We start from the raw sequence: 22,663 nt of genomic DNA, 5'->3' as shown, positions 1-22,663 counted from the left end.
GAAGAAACTGGATTGCCTTTTATGACTCTTCCCCCCCAACATGGTTTTGTTGGCTGTAATTATCTGAGTGTGGCCCATTTTCTGCTTTTCTTACATTAAAGAAATGTAGTCCTCTTTCTTCTGCCTTTTGCTAGCTGCCCTCAACAGCATCTTAGTGGAACCAGGTTTTTTTTCTGTGACAACTGAGCTGATGATAATAGAAAGACTTATGTGAGAATTAGTTATTTTTTGTAAGAATTTTATTAATAACTGGTAGCCTTCGGTGCAAAGAAGCAGATTTTCTGTGCAGAGTAGCTTGTTGCTAACCTCTTCCTGAGCTAAAACCCTGTTGCAATCGATCGGTCTAATAGTGAAATTAAAACATGCATGCAGTTTGTATGCCAGGCTAATATGTAGCAGTTCAGACTTGCATATCCATACACGCTGCTACAATCTTTTCTTATGGAGAGCCTTATTTCTGTGCTGGAGGACAATTCTTGTTTGTTTGCTACGTATGAATCCAAGGCAAATTTGATCTAAACTCAGTTCCAAAGTGAAAGGCTCAGTCTGCCAACAGAAGGTGTGTGTGTATGTACGTATGTAGTAAGTTTGAGAGATTTATTTTTGCTTCAGTTAATCTTTCTTCTTTAAGGTTCTGAGTTTTCCATCTCTTGTGGTGTAAAGGCTTGTCTTCCTGGTACTTTGTGCATCTTCAGATAGATACAAGTTAAAACTGCCACAGTCGACCTGTGGATACTGTGTAACATCTATTTCTGGCTTGATTTATGTCACTTTTCTGGCTCATCTTAAAGGACTTTCAAACCCACCTATTTATTTGGTATATGTGATGATTCAGGGAAGGCCATATATTTATCAACATAATAAACAAAAAATTTATTGCACTCATGCACATCTGTGATGCTTTCAGAAGAGTTTGGTTCTGTTCAGCTCAACCTGAGTCCTCTCATTCCTCCAAGAAAGACAACTCCTCAGCAAAACCACCACTTCTGATGCAGTTATTTGATGTGGAGTTTGGCTTGCCAACAAAAAGGCCTTTGTGCAAGGGAGCCGGGGAAGTTGGTCCAGGGACAATGGCTGTTCGTCCTGTGTTTGTCAAATATTTAGGATGCTGCTCTGACTGCATCTGACTTAGGGGTGCTTTGAAAGGAGCAGCAGGCTTGTTCTCCTTCATTGATGGCCTCAGGGTAGTGTAATGCTGTAATGGAAGATGTTCTGGCCACGTTTCTGCCATGGAGACAAACTGAGCAGGGCCACCACAATGTGCTTTGGTGTATGGGAGCACTGTGGGGTTTCAGCTGGCGCCGAGTCCACTGCTGCTTGTGCTACTTGCTGTGGGAGCTAAGGAGGTGTCAGGAGCTGAAAAAATAAACCCTAGCTCTGCCAGAGAGGAGTGGGAGGGTGTATTGGTCTTTGTTGTGATACCAAGAAGAGTAGTAAACAGAGAAGTGGTGAAGAGAAGAAGGGTGATAAGAAGAAATAAAGACAGACCCAGATAGTATTTGGGAGCCAGCCAGAGTGTAAACAAATCACCTGGGAGGTGAATTTGGAATGATATCAAGTGAGCAGAGGCTGTGAATGGATAAAAACAGGAGAAGGTAATTTAAGAGCATGGACATATACTGAGATCAAGAAGAAATGTTATCTTGATCCTAGTGTTTGGAAAACTGTAGGAGGAAAGATGTGAGATGAAATGGAAGAGATGGGTATATTTTAGTCAAAACATAGAGAAACAAAGCCTTATCATCCTGGATCAGATGGGTGGATAAAAGGAAGTCATCACAGTATGTGCTTGAAATTTGGTAGCAGGATGGAGAGGGTGTAAATGTGTGTGGTAGGGAGGAGGGATTGTGTATTTATAATTACGTTAGCAGTTCTAACAGTGTCAAAAGCACAAGATATAAGCTAAAGGATTACCGAGCCCAAAGGAATACAGAGTCTGAATGATAATCTCACCATTCAAAATTTGTGGAGTGCTGGGGTTTAAAATTACAGTACTGTGTGTAATAATATAAAAATATTTAAATGAGATAAGCATGGAACAACTATAATATAATTTCCCTCAATATATGGTAAAGTTTTCTTTGCCTCATTTGTGAAGTTTTTTTGACAGATGATTTTTTTTTTTTTATTTTCTTATTTTCCTATGTGGAGAAGCTAGTAGTGAAGAAGAAGAAATAGTATGTCTCACACAGCAATGACTAGTTTCCATCATTAAAGGTGCAAGTCAAAAATTTTATATGCTTGGCAGATGTTGGAAAGTGAGTAAGTAATTTTATTAGTGGAATTAGATGGCCATTTAGTCGAATTTATTCTGTTCTGCTTCACAGTTGAAAGATGCATGAGTGTTATGCAGTCTGGGACTCAGATGGTTAAGCTGAAGAGTGGAACCAAAGGGCTAGTTCGTCTCTTCTACCTGGATGAGCACAGGACCTGCATCCGATGGAGACCGTCCAGAAAAAGCGAAAAGGCAAAAAGTAAATTTCTAATATTTCTTTCAATTTCTGGGGCAGTTCAGTATTAGAACATGCATTACAGAGGGATCAATTAAATGCTTTCTGATGCTTATGTAAAATGTGATGTGATACTTACATGAAGGTTTTCAAGAGTGTGAGTAGAGTTTAACCACCTACTAAAAGTTCAGGATTATGAAAGGAAGGGGAGTGTAGTTCAGTTTGATGTCAACATTTTCCATAGATATAGATGAATTATGAGCAAACTGAAGAGGGACTTGATAACAAACTATGCTGAACTTTTCAATGTATATAACAAAAATCTAAATACAGAACCTAGAAAAGTTTAGATTGAGGTTTCTTAATCTTAACTGTGATAATTTTCTTTAGGCATTATTACATCTTGAAGTTATTGTGTAGCATTATTTCTCATTGAAACTGTTCCTGCTGCACCATTTGAAATTGGAAATTCAAATTAGTGGTTTATTGAATAAAATACAGAGTAGAAAATCACAGAGCTGTCATGGAGGCTTGAGGTTAAAAACAAGCAGTTGGGAAGGCTACAGATAGTGACAGTTGATGTTTTTGGGCCAGTGTGTGGTGGCTAAGAGCTGCTGTGTTGAACAGCATAGCTGTCAGGTGCCATGGCTTTGGGAGCTGTGTTACCCTAGCGCAGCAATGGGTTTCCCTGTCTTCCTGCTGTAGAAGGCACATCTGTGGTGGGAGCAGTCCCTTTGGAGCTACACAGTGTTTCACTGATTGATAGAAGACACTTGGTATCTGTCTCCTCGTGCTCCCCTTTGAGCAGCCAACAGTTCTCTGATGTAGCAGGGAGCACTCAAAGAGCTTTGCTGTAACCTGTCTGTACCTGCATTGGCCTGCCTTCAAGGCAGCTGTACTGTGCACGTGGCACAGCCAAAGCAAGGATAAACCTAGAAATCAAAAAGCGCTTTTGGATGTGAAGATGTAATATTAAAAAAAAGTTTAATGACTCTTAGCCTGAATAATTCAGAATTGCTAAAAACAGAAAGAGGTTGGGTGGATATCCAAGCATGTCATTTTTTGTTCTCCCTTTTCCCCATAGTTGTCATTGATTCCATTTACAAAGTCACCGAAGGCCGGCAGTCTGAAATCTTCCACCGCCATGCAGAGGGGAACTTTGACCCAAGCTGTTGCTTTACCATTTACCATGGCAACCACATGGAGTCACTGGATCTGATTACATCTAACCCAGAGGAAGCTCGCACCTGGATCACAGGACTGAAATATTTGATGGCTGGAATAAGTGATGAGGACTCACTCGCTAAGCGACAGAGAACACATGATCAGTATCCTTTTATGAGGCTGAGCTCCAGCTTCTGATTCAGTATTTCTGGCTTGGTTTTTAGTGACTTCAGCGTAGGCTGTCCTTTTACCTCCTGTTAAGTGACCAAAAACCTTGCCATTGATTGCAATGGAAACTTGAGTAATGGGTCTCACATGGACACTTATCTGTGCAATAAAACATCAGCTGTGCCTTAGGGGCTGGATTAAACTGCACTGAAGTCAGGGGATAGTCTTGCATTTTGTTAGTGAAATTCTTATTGAAGGGTCAAAACAGTCATTTCTATTTATCTCAATAAATACTAACCCAAGCATGATTTCAGGATTTCTGTCGTCTTCTGTTTGCCCAACTGTGCTTTTATTCTTCTGCCGCAAATTGCGAGGTCTGTTAGACATTGTTTTCCAGATACTACTAACTGAAAGCTTGAATTTTTTAGCCTCTGGACAGGTGAAACCCTAACGTTTTTGGGAGTCTTTCGGTAAACTGACTAGTAACTCCTGGCCATCTCTGTTTCTCTTGGTCAGTCTGTGTCAGATAGCTGTGTGTATTTCTCAGTCTCCATTGATTGTCAGGAGCATAAATCTTTAAAGCTCCTTAAATGTTTGTTGTAGCCTAGTAACCAAAATGAACTTCTTGTAAAGATCATGCCCGTTGAATGTTTTCTTGATGTGCTTTCTTTCACAAGAGTGCTGACTAGTATGTTAAATATAAACAATGCTCTTCCCCCTAAACCAAACCAAACAAACCAAGCCCATCTTGATTAAAATTGTAGCCTCCCTCTTCTGCCACGTGGAAATCTACAGTGGTCATTTGTAAATACTCCTCCTGGAGAATACACATACTTCAGGTATTTTTAATTTATTTTTTCAGTCTTTAATTCTGAGACAAGGTAGGCACAGATCCATTTGGGGATGAATTGCATGCTCTGTTGCACACGTAGTTGCTATATTTATCCATGAGTTTTCTGAGGTGCACATATCTGCTGTATGTTCTCTACTGGTGAAACATCACTTCAAGTCTTGTTTGTGTTATCAAATATGGCAGCTGGGAGACTGCAGATGAAATGACCCTGTACCAGTTCCAGCTAGTGTAAGACCTTAGCAAAAGCTGCAGAGGGTTATATGTTCAAAGAGGGGGTAAAAGGTACCGGTTAGAAAGTGGAGAAGTTCAAGAAGAATGAAGGGAGAAGTAGAAGAAGATATCAGAGCAAGCCTGTCAATATTTGAAAACTTGGAGTATGTTCTCAGAGGAGAAGCTAGTAGCAGAAATGAGAGTGCAAAGGGGCTGGTATTGTGAACCTAGCTGTAAATAATTGTTATAAACCAGTACTGGTTTTAAGCATTTGAATGAATGCAAGGGCATGGGGGGAAAAACTGGTTCAATGTCACCTCAAACCCATGTAAACCTGCAGAACATCCCCAAAAAGGTTATGTTAGAGATGAGCCATATGCTGTGTGAAGAATCACCTCTTGTTTTCTGAATCTCACATCTGCTAGCTTTATTTGATGCCATTTTGTCCTTGTGAGGGGAGAAACAGCAAATGTATGAGTGCTATCCATTTTCTCTGTGCAACTTACGATTTTATGGAGTTGTTGCTGCCCCGTGGAAGATGTGGCACAAAATGAGGGCAGAGATATCAGAGAGAAAGTGGTGGACACAGAAGTTGTCCAGAGATGGAAGAGTTAAAAATATACAGATGAAAGAACTGTTTGACAGTCTTGGAGAAGAGAGCATGGAAAAACAAGAGTGGTTAATTTTTAATGAGGTTCTTATGGAAACCTCAGGCTGATAATAATGTACTTGGGCTGATTTCACAGAGTCTTCCTTATTCCATCCTCTTGCACTAGATTAACATCATCCCCAATACAGATGGTTATTGAGCTTGATTCCTTTGAGTTCAGTCGTGAAACCAGTAGCCCTCAGATACAACAGTCTTAACTGCACCAGGTAGGAGGTACAATAGCAAATTGTACCAGAGGGTATACAGTAGTAAAAATGCTTTGGTTTGGCATCAGCATGGGGAAGAACCAGGTAGGTAGCACCAGATCTTTGCCAGCAATGACTTTATTTCACAGTGTACCCCAATAACTCTAATGCAGGCTGTGGGAAGTCTTAATTCAAATGTTTTGCCCAGAGGCGCTAACTTGAAAAAGACATGTTTGTGAATGCTGGATTGAATAATGCTCAGTTCTTTTCCCTGGAACATGTTAAGGTCCTCTGCTAAGGAGGATTATCCCCCTGCCCAGAAGAGCTGGGGCAAGGTCTTGTTCTCCTGAGTTCCAGTCTTGTCCCTTACCTGCCCAACTGCTCTGCCTCCCTTCTCTGTGAGGAAATCACCCTCTTGAACCTTTCCTTGACACATTTGTAGCTGGGTCAAACAGACCTTTGAGGAGGCTGACAAGAATGGAGATGGCCTGCTGAATATTGAAGAGATCCACCAGCTGATGCATAAACTAAATGTTAACCTGCCCCGCAGGAAGGTCCGGCAGATGTTTCAGGTTGGTGGCTTCTAACACACAGCGTTGTTGTGGTAAGATAGTGCCAGTTATGATCTATTTCTGGACAGATCCAGAATAGGATCTGCAAGTTGAGATTTAAAACTCTGTCCTTACCAGCACCTCAGAGACTTTTTCCAAGTCTTACCTTTTTGTAGACAAAGATGCATCAGGACATTGTTTTAATGACATGAACCACATAGAAGACAATTTATTAATATTACGTTTTCAGATGCATTATTGTGCTCATCTCTGTTAACTGAATTGTTGTATGCTGGCATTGATGGACAATGAAGTTATTCTGTTTCTATTGAAATCTTTTTCATTTTCTTTATGGAAAATTATTTAATAGAAACTAGCTTTATGAAAGTAATTAGTTGCGGGTTTTTTTTTAACAACTTCCTCTTACTTAGCCAGAATCAATTTTTTACTTCTGTTGTCTGAAAACAGTTACCATTTTCCACCAGCCCTAGTGTTTACTGTAGGAAAGGAAAGGTAAGCCAAGGACATAATGGACAGCAAAATAAAATTTTCTTAACTCTTCAAAACCAGTACCAGCCAAAAGCTGGTTTGCTATAAAACATGGGAAAGCTTGAAGAATCTTCTATGGTCAAAAGTGCTTTGTTTGTTTGACATAAAATCCTCATTAGAGATACATCTATGGAGTATCAAGTTACTCCCCAAAGACTTGAGAAGTGTGGAAACTGGTGGGGTTGTGTTGCAGAGATGAGTTCAGGTTGTACTTGTTCCCAGAAATTATGAATGTCACTTAAGATATATAGTAGATATAAAATGATTTATAATCTCATTTGACACCAGATAGCTGGGAATTATTTTCTTCTCAGCTTACTTTCTGTGATCTGAGTTTGTAGCTCAGATAACAGTAGCACTAAGAAGGTGTAATGAAATGCAGCTCCCTGAGGTCTTTGGGTTTTGCTGATAGTTGACTGCTGCAGGAGAGGCAGAGAGTTGTGAAGCCATGTACCAAGAAGAAAAAAAATTTAGTTCTGCCTGCACTTTTAAACTGTCTAGGAATGAAGTAGGCCACTCTAGCAACCATCAGCCTTTGTATAATCAGAGGCAACTTTTGGTTAAAAATAAGCTGCTTAATTTTTTTTTTTTTTTTTGCTGCAGTTGCTGCCAGCCTATAGCTGAGTTAATATCCTAGACCTCACAGGCATGGATAAAGTTAAGGTTGAATATAGAAGGAGTGTTGAAGGTTTGTTTACTGTTAGTCTTTTGGGGCTCAATCCTAAAGGCCTTACCCCATGAGCACTGCTTTGGGCATTGCTTAATGCAGGATAAATGGAGTGGCAAAGTAACTCTGGGACAAATCCTTGTCCCTATATCTAGCTACTTGGCAGTGTTCTTGGACTTGATCTGCTCAGGTGGTACTGTTGGTGTGACTTGCCATTACAGCTGTGGACAAGGCACGAGCAGCCCCCAGCCTGAAGGAGCACCTGGGGCTCCATGGGGGTGGCCAGGCTTATGAAGCAGTCCTGGTCCTGCATCTGGGAATGGAGTATGGGGCTGCTACTTTAGCTGTGTGTATGTACTAGGAGTCACTGTTGTAAAGATGGGTTCCCGTTCTAAGACACGCTTTGAAGTGGAGTGGTTTATGTGAAGGGAAAGTAAAACTGGATCCTTGGAAAGCAAAGCAGGTCAGAGATGTGTTCATTGCATCTGCTATTAGACTAGCTCTTCTTCTATAGAAGAACTGACGTTGGGCACCAACTGGAAGAGCTTTCTTGAGAAGGAAGTAGTGGTAGCAGGATGAAGGTGGCCTCCATCTGGAGAAGAACTTGTATTTGGTGTACCACTGTAGAGACAAGCTAACAGGTTCAAAGCCAAGTTAGTGTTAAAAGGACTCTGCGCAGAAAGTGTTCTGACCTGGGCAGAAGGAAGCACCATTTTTAACAGAATGTGACTTGGGAATGGCAAGGGGGTTTATAACTACAGAGAAGAAACATTATATACAGCTATGAACGAAGGACATTATTCATGGGAACAATAGCACATTTCTAAACATTTGTTTCATTTTGTCTCCATTAGCTGCTTATGGCCTCAAACTTAAAGAGTTATAGCTTCCCTGAAGTTTGTTTTTTGTGGAGACCTACATAATATTTGACAGCAGTTCTCCAGAATACATTCTTTGTTTTGAAAATCCAAAGCAATCCTCTTAGGCAGATGTTCACAGTAAAAAGCTTGTATTAACATGGGTTAAGTACTGTTTTCTTCTCTTCCTACCTCTGAGGATAAACAAAAACTGCCATCAAGACTGGGGCTATTGGGCATATATTTTGGTGTGGAGTCTTACTGCTGCTGCAGACTTGTCCCCTCTACAGAGGGCTGACAGGGGGGCTGAGAGTGTTGCAGTTTGTATTAATGTACATTTAAGACTGTGATATTGTTCTGAGTGGTTTAAAATGTCAGACCCTGTTGTTAGGGGACACCAAGGGGTGACATTATTATGTTCCTTGCTACATTTTAATCCAGGATAACTGCAGGGCATACAGGAGAGTAACAGAGTTCAGAATAAACCCCAGGGTGAGCCTTCTTACATGGGAACAAATTCAAAGCTAAAGATGGAATTGAGACTTTCATAGGGAACCTGTGGCTTTAGTGTAGTAATTGTTTTCACCAAAAAATCCAATAGACAGTCTTATAATTTTGCAGTTATTTTAGCTTACTAGGATTTGAGTCTGAACAGAGTCTTGCAGACTAGAATTTATTAAATTTCTGTTCATGTACATAAATCCTGTTCTACTTTGTTTCCTGAATTCACCTGTGTTTAGCATGCTTACCTGAGTGTCTTTATCTCTTAGGAAGCAGACACAGATGAGAACCAAGGAACCCTAAATTTTGAAGAATTTTCAGTGTTTTACAAGATGATGTCTTTACGTCGAGATCTCTACTTACTGCTCTTAAGCTACAGTGACAAGAAGGATCACCTCACTGTTGAAGAACTTGCTCAGTTTCTAAAGGTGGAACAAAAGGTATGGGAATACTATGCATCCATATATATGTACATGTAAATACATTCAAGTATAGGGAAAGAATTTTATGGAAAAGTTTAGCTTGGGGCAAGGGATAAAGCACAGATGTTGTAACAAAAAAGAAATCTAAAGCCATTACTGTTTTTTAAATACTTCTAGAAAGAGTTTGAACTTTTTTTGTACTCTGTGGTAGAGGAAAGGCAAGTGTAGGGCAATGTGGTTAATGTTTGTTTATAATGGCATTCAGGTAACATTCACACTTCTTAGTTACAGCTGATTATCATGTGTCTTAGCATGGTTGCTTTCTCTTACATAGCTTGTCTGGATTGTTTATTGGTGTGTGGGGGGACGTTTATATTTCCAGGAGATGCCTTTCATGCCTAAAGGTCTTGGCAGATATACTCTGAATTAGGATGATATGTGATATGTTTTAAAGCTAGAAACACATGACAAGAGCAGCAAACTATTTCTGATTATCTACAAATGGTTTGCCTGTGCATGACTTAATGCGGTAACATGTTAAGATGAATCTTTGTGTTCACATATCCTTTCCTGTAAGCAAAGTTGAATCCTACAATACTCTCTCATATCCCAGGAGTTCCCAAGTATCAGTAGTAGTAGTAATTATAAGGACTGCCGCTTTTATTATTAAGGCAGGAGTTTAAATATTGACAAAGAACAACCTCTTAAATGTGGCCTAAATCTGTATTAAATTTTAAGGGAAGATTACACTTTTGTGATATAATACAAAGGTGGGTATTGTATGAACCTGGCCGAGGGTGAGATGTCCAGGATTCTATCCTTTTTCCCTTCTGCCTTCTTTCCCCGATTTTTCTTCAGAAAGTCTGTTTTCCAGGCATTTCTTACAGATGTATGGGACTTGTGCAAAGAAAATTTCACATCTGGAGTTTGCACTTCTATCTGAAGCTGCTCAGAGAGAAGCAATTGACAGAAGTGAGGTTCAGGGAACCACAGAAACAGACACTGATACGGAATTAAAAAAAAAAAAAAAAAAGAAAAAAAAAAAGGCATAAGTAACTCAAGAAGCAAAGCTGGGTCAAGACCAGAGATTTTCCCCCAACATGCTTATGAATAAACTTGCTGAACAAAAAAATCTCTAGCCATTCCTATATATGTTGCTCCAGTGGAGATTCTCATGCCCATCTTGAAAGAGACTGGATTACTATAAAAATCGTCTGTGGAACCCAGGGAGAGAACTTGTACTCTGGACAGTGAGGAGCACAGAAGGAATCTTGTGATCTCCAGGACTCTTGTTTGCTTCTGGCAATTGGTCCTGGATTGTTTGGTCACCCCGTGTGTCCTTGCAGAGTGTTGTTCCAAAACAACCGCATGAAAATAAATACTAACATCCCAACCTACTTCAGCTTCCTGGGTATAGATGCTGTGTTTTGCCTGCAATCATCGAATAATCTCCTCTGCCATTCTGGGATCCTGCCTGCGATGACTGCTTTTTCTGAGTTATCCTTAGCATAAAATATCAACAGTCTGTGCTGTTTTGTTGCTGATTTTCCCCCTGTTGGCCACTGTGGCAATTCCCTGGCATGTATGACTGGTTCTTCCTTCCTCCCTCCCCCTTGAAACATGGAGCACTATCACGTCACTGATCTCACTGTGATAGCCTCAACACACAGTTTCCTGCAAGCAATCTGGTCCTGGCAATTCTGCTAATTACAACTTTAAAGCAGAAAATGTTTTTATCTTTTTCCCTTTATGCTATTGCCCTAAGTTTTTTGAGCTCACTGCTTTTTCCTTTGTTTCCTTTTTAATCACTGCCTTCTACTTGGGTGCTCTTCAGTGGAGCACCCTTGACAGCAGCAACAGCAAGGTTGACACTGATGAGAAAGCAAAGAAATGCTCCAGGGAGGACATGTTCATGGAGATGCTGAAGTGCCCAGAAACAGCTGAAGAGCAGTGGTATGAAAAGGGCACTCAGGGACCTGGAGCAGGAAGAAAAACATGTGAAAGAGGCAGAAGAGCTGTCTTTGTGGGTGCACAAAGACATTATGAAACTACTGATGCAGCAGAAAAAAACAAGTTGACTGTCAAGTCTGGCATACTGCATCCTTTTTCTCTGTCTACACGCTACTCAACATGCTGAATGCAGACAGGGCTATCTGCTATAAATGCTCCGCTAAACATTATTCCAAAAACAAACACTAAAAAGAGTAAAAGCGTGATGTCCTGTAGATGAACCTCTCAGCAGTGTAGTTTAGAAGCACCTTGCACTTTCTTTGCCTCTTCCCTCTGGTCTTCCCACTTCCCAGTATTAACAGTGTTGGAGCAGATTTACCCTTCAATGTTTTTAGAACACAAACATGGTAACAATGTACTCGGGTAAGGCAAGATTGCCTTCAAAAGCTGATAATGGTTCAAATCGTAATGCAGCTCTCAAGTGCCTTCAACCAAACAGCATTTTGGTTTTGCTCTTGTCTGGCTGCTTGGAAAGCTGTGGACAGTCTGTCCAACTCCATCTGCTACTCTTTTGGCAAGACTTTTAAATATTCTGCAGCCTGAGGATAGAACAAAAGGGGTTTGGGTTTTTTGTTAACTTGCTAAGCTGGCTTGTTTTCTTAGGAGAGCTCCCTGTTGTGTTCACCCCAGAACATGTGAAACAGATTATTTCCATGTAGGTGCAGTTAAACTCAGCTCATTGCTATTGAACTTGCAGTTATATGGCTTCAAATGTCAGAAGAGCAGAAAGTAGGCTGGTTTCCTGGAATGACTTCTGGTCCTGCAGTCCTCTTGGCACAAGTGGCTGTGAGGGAGGAACGTCCCTGGATGTCCAATCATGTCTGCACGCCTCAGTGTTGTCCCTTTGGGAGTGTCCTTTCTTAATAAACCCATATCATTGTCTGAGTTGGTCCTCTCCAGAGGAGGATGTCCCACTGTATGACAGATTGCTTCCACAGCAGGATCTCCAGGCTCTTTTGATTGACAGAGCTTGTCTGATACTTGCCTTTGAGTAGTGAGGCTTGGGTGAAATAGGCTCTACAAACATCATCTTCCCTGTTAAAGAGCAGCTTTGCAGTTGCTAGCCGTTCTGGACCTGCATTGTAGAGTGAATGGCCTCATTCCGCCCCGGTGTTGGGATCCCCATCGTGATGCTGCTCTGTGTCCAGGGGGGGTCAGCCGGCCTGTGGCTGTTATCTGATTGCTGTCAGTCCTTCCCTCCTCCTTTCTGCTGTATCCATATCACATCAAGTGCTTTTATTTTAGTCATAGCAGAGACCTTTTTGACTCTTGTGCTGGTGGCTTTATGTAGTTATAAGGCTGCTTTGGTGTTACAAACCTGAAATGTTTAGTTTTGGTTTTCTGAGGGTGAGGTTTCCCATGTGCCTGCTTGCCACTGCTGCCTTACCATGGATCAGTTACTTTGCAATACAGTTTTCATCTGTCCTGAGAAGGACAGCCTGCTGAGATCTTGCCTACAGCAGTGTTCTCTGCATGCTCCAGGGAAGTGCTACATATTGTATGATGTGCCTTGTCATACTCCCGAGTGACAGGGACAGATGGAAATGTTAATACCACACCATTGTATTGGTACCAAACTAGTGCTTTTTGTGGTTAAAAGAGCTGCTGCTGTATGCAGCCTAAAAGAAACTGGTGGCAAAAATTAATGTCCCCGCTCATTGTAATTGAACTGAAAAGGAAGTAATTTTATGAAAAATACACCCTCAGAGCATGCATATATAATTATGTAAAGCTTTTCCTTAATTATTCAATATGGGCTAGTGCATTTTGAGTTAAGCCTGATTGAGAGAGTAAGTTTACTCTTATTACTTGTCTACACTAATTATACTGTATCACAGGAATAACTAGGGATGTGGTGAGAAGTGGGGACTAAGTACACTTTTAGAAAATGAGTGTCTTGAAACAGCTATACCTACTCTCTTGGAAGAAGTTTTAAAGGGATATGAGACAGTATATGCAAGGGCATATGTTAAGCTATGATCTGAAACAGTGTGTACTGAAGGATATCAGAAACCAGTATCCCAAAAGGAACGGGAAATTATAAGAATATCAGTGTTGGTACATGGACTTTGAAAAGAGGAGAGACTGTGGAGCTTGTTAATATCAGACAAGGAAGACAATACCAGATCATAATGCCTGATCAATCCTTGCTGCTTTCCACAAAAAATCCTTATTGCAGCAACACAAACCTGCAATTTGAAAGCAAGCTGATGCCTTCCTCCCTCTCTCATGCTTACGCAAAAGGATAATGAGTATAACCGATTTATGTGGTGACTCAGTATGTCATGACATCTTACATTGACATCTTGTACTGAAATTGGAAGAATGTCTTTGCTTTGATTGTTTATATTTTGATTTTTCTTATAGAATGATTAACTGTGAACAACTAAAGCCTAAACTGTTAGAGCACTGTTGACATGCTGGTGGGTTGGTGTCCTGTCTAGGAACACCTATTATTAGCATTGCACTTCTTTTCTAACTTCTTTTCCTTTTTTTTCTAAATTCTTCTACTTTACATTCCTTTCTCTTATTTCCTTTCCCATGAGAATGAGAAATGAGAACGATTCTTAGCTTGTGGGCCTTTGACAGAAGAGGGCTCTCCCATTACCTAGCATTGCAGTCCTCTGCAGCTTCAGATGGCATTAGATTTTTGGCAATAGGTTCATCTGACCTGCTTCCAATGAGATTGGTAAAATCAAAAGTGATTTCCCTCTTCTTTCTTGTACTTCTACACAGATTAGGTATAATGTTTCTTTTTTTGTAGTTTTGTAGGATCTTATTTTAAGAAAATTGATTGGTAGTTCATTTACTGAAAAAACAAGGTCTTGCTGGTTATTGAAAGGCTGATGCTCTTTTAAAGAACATATCTGCATCAAAATTAAAGCTTTTAACCAGGAATAGAAAAAGTAGCCATGTATCCAAGGGATTTTGGAAATTCCACTATTGACCATCTTCAATAATCCATGTATCTAAATATTCAGTCATCAATAATGATCACTACTATTTGATATTATTTTTAGTAGAATACTTTAAAACTTAATGAAAACAAATTTAAATGAGTATCCTAAGTCGCCATCTCTCAAGCTACAGTTAAAAAGCACGAATCAGTGGACTTTTCCCTCACAGATGCAGCTTTGGACTAGATTAGACATTTTTGTTCCTAGAGCCCACAAGTCCCCTGCCACTCAGACCTCAAGGAGCCATGTGGGATAATGAAAAAGTTAATTCTAGCCAGTTTATGCTGAGGAAGGGTCTGCTATGAATAGTGTTTGCAATCAAACAGCAACATCTACTTGAGCTACAATAACCAGTTATCTTTTCTACTGAATTGTTCTCTTTCCTATTATCCTGTGTAATTCCTGCAGGTGTCTCATGATTGTTGGCTTAGCTAGGAGATATAAATAAAATGTTTGGAGAAGGAAATGGGCTGAGCCCTGCTTTCCCTGTGCAAAATTAAAAACCGAGGGAAGGGTGAAGGGGAGAAAGACTGGAAAATATCTCCAAGTTTTTCAGCCTGAGTCACCATATGAGTTGAACTGCTCGCTTGCTTTCTGTTGCTATATTTCTAATGTTGACATGTCTAGTTTTTTCCCGTCCTCTGGTAATTTTTCATACTTGGGCTGTAGCCTTTTAGGTGTTACGAGATATGGTCAGTCACGGCACCCACATTTCTTAGGAGGAACTCAGCACTTGGCAGGATCAGGCCTTTAGGGAAGACCTGATCAAGAGAGCCAGCCTACTTCTAGATTTCCATATAGCTAGAAGTTGATGCTGGGAATACTGAGCTACAGGAAATAACGGAAAGCGCAAATTCATCAAAGACTACAGACGGACCAGAGTAAATGGAATTGGTTTTGCCATCTGAAAGAGAAGTCCATCAGTAAGAGAAAAGTTCAGAGGGACCATTTTTGGATTTAAACAGTAAATATCGTGTAATCTGCATGATGACTAACTTCACTCCTGCCTTTGACTGAAGCAGTCATGTTAACAGAGATGACATGCTGTCTAAGAGAGGGGACTGCATGTTCCTTTGCTTCCAGACTGCTCCACATGTCAGGGCATTTCAGCTGACTTTGGCAAAGGATGCAGAGTACAAACAGTAAACAGAATAACGGTACAAATAAGCTGCCAAAGGTTTTAGTGTCATCATTGTCATCCTACGATATTATTAGTGGAGGAAATGAAATATACCCACTTGTAGTTCTTACTGTGGTTCTCTTACAAATTCAGGGGGGTGGGAGTGAGAAAAGATGAGATCAGCAATGGAAGCTACTTCTTTCCTTTAGTTTTAAAGGAAATATAAGTGTATGGTGATACTGTGGCCCCACTAGTCAGTTAGCACTTCGACTGGGGGCTAGTTGAAGCTGATGACAAAACACTTACTTGTTTCAGAAGAACTGCTGTTTTTCATTTCAGAATCTAATTATTTATCTCATACCCAGTATATTATAGTGAACTCTCTTGGAAGTAATGAAATCACAGAAGTGGAAAATGCATGAAAATGAAATCAAACCCTGCCAAATCTTTTTGCATGTTTAAGTAGATCTTATTAAAGAATATAACTTCATAGTTCTCATTTCAGCAGTATTGCCCAGTACAAATATTATTAGAGTGTGCTTAACAGCTAACTTTCATCTTTAAACTAAAATGACACAGCTCTAGTCATTGCTACCTCTTACTTCTATTTTTCTCCACAAAGGTAAGAGCTATGAGGCTTGTGCAGCACTAACAAAAATCAAATCAAAATTTTAAAGTTCTTTTACAGTGATGTTGCTGACTGTCCTATTCATATTTGACTGAACTCAATGTTTGATCATAAGGTTTTTCAACTGGACCCAGAAGCCTAAAGTAGATTTTGGCATGCTGGTGACATGGTATTAAAAATAAGTGTTCTTTTTCTGCAGATGAATAATGTGACACCAGAGTGTTGTCTTGACATCATACAGAAGTTTGAAGTATCAGAAGAAAACAAGAAGCAAAATGTTCTTGGGATTGAAGGTAAAGTTTTTGGTTTCTAAATTAGTCTTGTCTTGATATGCTGTCGTGGAATAGAAAAGCTTTAACAGTGTTTTGGTGTAGCTTATAATATTTGACTGCAATAGAAAGTTACCAACCAATAGAAGATCAGCAGTCAGTAGCGTAGGTGCATTTTTGTGGTACGTGGGAGAGACTAGAGTAGGTAGGGTGAATTAGCAGCTAATGTTATACAGTGATACATTATAGCCATTATACAGTAATGTGAATGCCTTACACTTGCATGAATTTATTGCTAACTGTGTCTTTGTAAAACACAAACCTAAAACATTCTATCCCATGTGTTTTATACTATAACCTGTTCTAACTGAAGTAATAAAAGCAAAGTTTTATTTCTGCTCTGTCTCTGTAGATCTGGAATCGATCCTGTACAATCCATTGATTTATGCTTAGGTGAAATAAAATATGCTTAGGTGAAATAAAATATGGATAGTTGCATTTTCTTTGGGTTTTAATTCCTTATTCACCTTGTTTGCTAAAGCAATTGTAAATGGTATATTTATTCAGAAACCAACTTAGTATCAAATCAAAATCTGAATTGGAACGAAATAGATTAAATGCCATGGTGTGTTAATTTGCCTGGAAGATAGCTTTCATGAAGCAGCATAATTTACGTGGTGATTTGGGAGGGGAGAAATCTTCCTCCACATGGTAATTAAATCCTGGATATGGCCTCCCAGTTCTTAAACAAGCTTCCATTGTGACCTAGGGCACTGGACTTAAACTGAAAGCAAAATGAACAAGTTATGACACTTAAAAAAATATTTCTGAAAGCATTTCTGTTCCTCTTAACCTTACTGCCACTTCTTTTATGTTTTGAGTTGCTTTCAGGGTTGGTATTGTTTGCACTATCCTTTCAAAATATTTTACATTTCTCATTCTCATAGGAGGTATTTTTAAAACTTTCTCCGTTCAATGCTGGTCTGATTAACAGGGATATAAACCAAGTACCATCTTCTCGGATAAACTTGCAGCATAAAGAAAACTGTAAACTAGAGTGAAATTGGCTAGATCAGTGAATCGGCTAGCATGGGCCCCCATACTCTCTGTGCTGCAGCGCAGCCCTTTGGGAGGCTGCTACCTTGTCTATGTGGTATCTTCAGTCAGGGTAGTGCTTATTACAGCAAAAGAGTGGCACTGGGGCAGAGCCTAAATGACAGCAATAAACTCAAAAAAAAAAAAAAAAAAAAAAAAAAAAAAAAAAAAAAGCATTTGCGTCCAAGTCAGGATGTCAGTTTGGCTCCCATTTCTGTCCTGTGATCTCTATAAACTGTCAGATCTTTCTTAACTTTGGTAGGAGTGTGTTCTTTTGTTCTTGACACTGTTGCTACCTTCTGAAGATTACTTCTCAACTTGGGACCCATCGGGCATCAACAGCAGCATGAAGTCCTGGCAGATCTGCAGAATACCAAACCTGTACTCTTGCAGGCGTCATATCCTGTATCTCTTCTGCAGCCCAGATTTGAGGGATTTCTTCTGCTTCCTCTTATTTACAAGATGTTACACTTGTGATGGAGCAGAACAGGATAACTCTTACCCGTTACCATTACAAGGGTCCATTGAGGGAAACATGGTGCACGTGTCAAATCTTTTCCATCCTGCTGAATGTGAGGCTGAGGTTCCCTCCCTTCCATCTATCCAGCTGTATTCCTCTAAGCAGGTTACTTGCCCTCCAAGGCACAATTCAGCATCCCAGGAAATGCGGACTGATGCCGCCTAAGCATTTGACCCAATTTCTCAGTTATAATGATGCTTTAACAAGAATCAAGAGGGGGTAGGGGATACCAGTTTGAGAAGGAGGAGGAGGAAAAGACAGTTTTTGTAGCAGTAATGACTCATGGTTTAGCTGCATGCTGTCTGTTTGCAGTAGCATCTAGATGAAGAGATCATTTTTATCTCGCTGAGTAACTGTGAGGAAGGATGTTTTCCTCCAGCAATTCTAAGAGAAACAATAAACAACTTCTTCTGTTCTGCTTATTAGTGGAGTGGTTTTGTCTGAACTGCAGAAGGCAGTTTGAGCACACTTGTCTTAGTCTGTGCACTGGAACCTAGGGAGGTTCTCCACGGTTTCAGAGAATTTTTACATATGCATTTTTGTTATCTACCCCTTTTCTGAATGAAACATCAGACCTAGAAATAGGTTGGGCAGTGGCTGTACTGATCTGTGGGTTTTTTCGATCTTCTCATATAGCTACTGCTTGTTATTTTTATGCTTCTCTTAGAATACTACTTTATTTTTTTACTATTGGTTGTTAATTTCTGAAGGGGCTTATCTCAATGCCATGTTTTGCAAATGCTTGTTGATTTTTCTGGTTTTTTGCAGCAGTCATAAATGCCTTTCTAGATTATATTTGCTTTTCTAGTTCAAAGCTGTTTGAAAATTGTCGGGGGACAAGGGCTGGATCTTGGGAATGTATTCTTTTCAAAGGTGTTGGAACTTCCATAGGCTTCAAAAAGAAATACCTGTGTGTGTGCCAGTAGCAGACTGAGTCTGTGCAGCCTCTTCAGTTTGCAAAGAACCAGGCAAGCCACAGACAGCAGTTAATATGCTGAAAACATGGGGTACAGGAAGATTAATCGCTGCTACGTGATTCAGTGGTTTTGGAGACATGAGTTAGCACTGACAAGCATAAACAGAAAAAACAAATGTTAGAGTGCAAATCATTTGCTTGGTAATATGTACTGCATCAGTGGCAAAATTGTTTCTCTTTATTCAAAGGTTTCACCAACTTCATGCGCAGTCCTGCTTGTGATATATTTAATCCACTGCATTGTGAAGTGCATCAGGATATGGATCAGCCCCTTTGTAACTACTTTATTGCTTCATCTCACAATACATACTTGACAGGAGACCAACTGCTGTCCCAGTCCCGAGCGGAGATGTATGCACGAGTGCTGCAAGATGGTTGTCGATGTATTGAAGGTATACTTTTAGTGTAACTTGCTGGTTGTGAGAAGTATGAGGGATATTTCTTCTTATCACAAAGTCAGTGGCAAACTCAAAGCATTAATGCTTCACTGTCTGATTAACTTCAGTGGTAAACTCCTGTTTTCTAGCAGTCTAAACAGAATTTTTGTGTTGGGAATGACCTTCTCAGACAAACATCATAGACACCACTGTTTTCTCCTCCCTACTGCTGTGGTGTTATGCTTTTCTCAGGCAGTGCAAGTTTTTCATTGTCTCGCATTTGTATGAAGCATTTTTTTTTGCACCAGACGCAGCAGGGCAATGGGCAGGCAACTGTTTGGGGCCCTGCAGTTCCAGCAGAGCAGCCCCGGTTGTTCTGCTCTGCATTTCGCCTGTGCTGGAGGTTACCACTTCACAGGAGTGCTTCCAAATCCACATTGTTCAGAATAAGCTGAGCCAGCAAAGACCTTTTTCTTTCATAAGCTGAATGGGAAAGTGGGTGTTTGCATATGTAGTTCCTCCTGTGGATGCAAAGGCAAGACAAAAAGTGCCTGTAGGAGGAGGACAGGTGAGCAAATAGTGCCTCTATCAGCACAGCTGTGTATCTATTTCTGTCATCATCTTAGAGCTAAGAAACCTGGTTTTGGTCTGCCACAATAGACAGGTAGGATGCCGTTTCATTGGCTGGATGCTGGTGGAAGAAAAGAAGATGCTGTTTGTCTGATAGCCTGGAGATCGTGTTGGATTCTTGTTTAAGTTCTGCATGATTGAAAGAGTAACAAAACATTAATATTTTTCTTTTCAAGATTTTGGGTGAAGTCTTTTTGACAAATTTAAATTCAATATTAATTTTTTATGGCTAGTATTACAAAACTTATTTCTGGAAAAAAATTGTTAATCTGAATTTAAAACTTAGAGAAAGTGAATCTGAGAAAATTGAGTGATCTATCACTGTACTTTCCCTTCTTTAGGAAAGTTCACTAGAACGTACAGTAGTATGTTATTTCACTTGACCTCAAAACTGTTGTAGATACTGTACAGCCTAGGTAATAGCTCTGTAGATTTCTCTTTGTGAAGTCTTTAACTTCCTGTAGAGGCAACAGTAGTAACAAGTTTGGTGTAAATCCAGGGTACAGTAATTCATTAGGAAAAGTATTACTGTCCTAGTCCATTCTACATGTGATGGATTTGATGCTACTCTTACTATAGTCAGTTATAAAACTGCAAGTTTAATTGGGAGTGGAAAAAGACTAAATTGTTTTTAAATAGTTTGTCTTTCAAGCAGAAGCTGCTTTCCCAAGAGGTAGCTGTAACCATTATTTGACCTAATAAACCTTTGTAATTTTATATATGAGGAAAAAACCCTCAGTTTAATATAAGGGGAAAAACCAGTTTGAGGTTGCCAATTTCTTATTTGGTACAGGAAAAGACTATCGTCTTAGTCTTAACTCAGTTGGTAGGTCATAATAGATTGAATGAATCTTGTTGACACCTGCATGGTTGAGTAGTGCACATGAGTTCTGCTGGCAAGCAGGATCAGCAGAAATGTATAAGGTCATGTGCATCTCTTAACATATAGCTTTTTTGTCTTAATAGTGGATTGCTGGGATGGTCCAGATGGAGAGCCGGTAGTGCACCATGGCTATACTCTTACTTCTAAAATACTCTTCCGTGATGTGGCAGAAACTATCAATAAGTATGCCTTCATCAAAAATGAGTAAGTGTAGAGTCAATTTTGAAGCTACACCTGTCTCTTTTGTGTAGTTAATCCCATGTCAAAATCAACAATCAACTTTGGGAAGTACATACATTCCTTTAAACACATTGAGAAATTATAAAGTTGATTCTGTTCCCCTGTTTATTGCTTGTGTCATATTTATTGTTCAACTGCATGAGCTTTTTCCATCAATTGAGTTAGAAAGTTCAACCTCAGTTAGAAAGACCTTGCATGCATTGTAAACTCAGTAATATTTTGAACAGTCTGAAACTGTTGAATACAGATTATTTTGGTCCTTTGTTTGAACAGAACTTCCCACTCACATCCACAGGGAAATTCTACTTAAAAATCAATACTGTAATATTCTCTACCTAAGGAAAATTGAAAAGCTGTCTCATATGTAGTACGAGGAAATACTGAGATGTGGGGTAAATTTCGGATTCTATTTTGTTTGCCATAGTACTATGTAACAGTTTATTATGAAAATCATGGAGTTTAATCGTATATATACAATAGGATCAAATCATGAGTGGGTGTATAGAATTTTGAGTAGTTTAGAGAGAATAAAGGGAAAATGCTTACTCCACTTAAAAAAAAAAAAAAAAAAAAAAAAAAAAAAAAAGGTGACCCAACAATGGGTGTGTGGAAAAACCCAATAACCAACAAAACCAAACAAAGAACCTGAGCCCAAAAGTTTGGTGTTATTGATTAGAAATAGAAGGTGGTGATTTCAAAACTGAAGGAGGTGGTTCTTCATTTGGTGTGTAGTTGGCATGTGGGGTTCCTTGCCATAGGATTCTGGGACTGCCAAGAGTTTAGAAAAAATGGGGCAAATATGTTGAAGAAATAGGCTGTTATATACAGAAACAATGTCTTTAGCTCAGGAAACTTAAGCTGCAAATTCCTGGAGCCTGGGAGAGGATTCTAGAAAGTATTGCCAAATATTTCTTCTCCAGAGTCTGGGCGTCTTCAGAGATTTGATCTGTCTCACTCTAGCTGCACTTAAGACAAAGGCAAATCGTTCATGCAGCTATCAATCTTCAGAAGATGAACAGAGAGTAGTTTGCAATTCCTTTGAATCTGTTGATTTCAAAACGCTTTTCTACAGGAGCAGCCTGCTGATCACTTACAGCTTATGAAGACTTTGTATGTGACTTGCAAAGGAATAATGTACCTTCTGCTCAGTTACATAGAACAGAAAGGCATTGTATTGCTGATGAGCTTTATTGCAAGTTGCTCTGTGCCTCATGCTTGGTGATCATCAGTTTCAAGCTTTGTCACCCTGTGTGCTAGTGGGTAGGGTTGGAGGGAGAGGACAGAATTTCCTACAGGGACTATCCAAGGGATTCTGACAGAGCAGGCATTTGGGAGTTCATGTGCAAAATCCTTCCTCCCAAAGTGAGTTTGTTTCCAGACTACTGACAATGCAAAAGCAAGCTGCTTAAACCAGTTTATGTGGTAAGCTGTGTGTGTCTTCTCTCTTAAAACACAGTTATGACAATGTCTGGGGGTTTTGTTCCTAGGTTTCCAGTGATACTGTCTATTGAAAACCATTGCAGTATTCAACAGCAAAAGAAGATTGCTCAGTATTTGAAGGAGATATTTGGTGACAAACTGGACCTTTCATCTGTAATCACTGGAGATTCCAGGCAGCTTCCTAGCCCTCAAAATTTGAAAGGGAAAATCCTAGTGAAGGTAACTTGCTACTGGTGGCATGTTCAAAATGCAACAGAAGTCAGCATGCGAT

At 39.8% G+C, this 22,663-nt stretch overlaps 1 protein-coding gene across 12 annotated transcripts in view; it reads left to right on the top strand.

Moving 5' to 3' along the window:
• The window catches only part of PLCH1 (phospholipase C eta 1), an 87,134-nt gene that overhangs the window by 36,100 nt on the left and 28,371 nt on the right, over positions 1–22,663 (top strand). For all 12 annotated transcript variants that reach the window (XM_030028077.2, XM_030028086.2, XM_030028076.2 and 9 more), the window contains 8 exons: positions 2,328–2,474; positions 3,535–3,778; positions 6,143–6,272; positions 9,095–9,265; positions 16,162–16,255; positions 19,011–19,214; positions 20,796–20,916; positions 22,440–22,611. In XM_030028077.2, coding sequence (XP_029883937.1) covers positions 2,328–2,474; positions 3,535–3,778; positions 6,143–6,272; positions 9,095–9,265; positions 16,162–16,255; positions 19,011–19,214; positions 20,796–20,916; positions 22,440–22,611 — 1,283 coding nt within the window. The remainder of the gene's footprint in view (positions 1–2,327; positions 2,475–3,534; positions 3,779–6,142; positions 6,273–9,094; positions 9,266–16,161; positions 16,256–19,010; positions 19,215–20,795; positions 20,917–22,439; positions 22,612–22,663) is intronic.

The sequence above is a fragment of the Aquila chrysaetos genome, chromosome 10, assembly GCF_900496995.4.
Source record: "Aquila chrysaetos chrysaetos chromosome 10, bAquChr1.4, whole genome shotgun sequence".
NCBI classification, from domain to species: domain Eukaryota; kingdom Metazoa; phylum Chordata; class Aves; order Accipitriformes; family Accipitridae; genus Aquila; species Aquila chrysaetos.
Note: the sequence above shows the minus strand (reverse complement) of the source record. Positions and strands in the feature narration are given on the sequence as shown.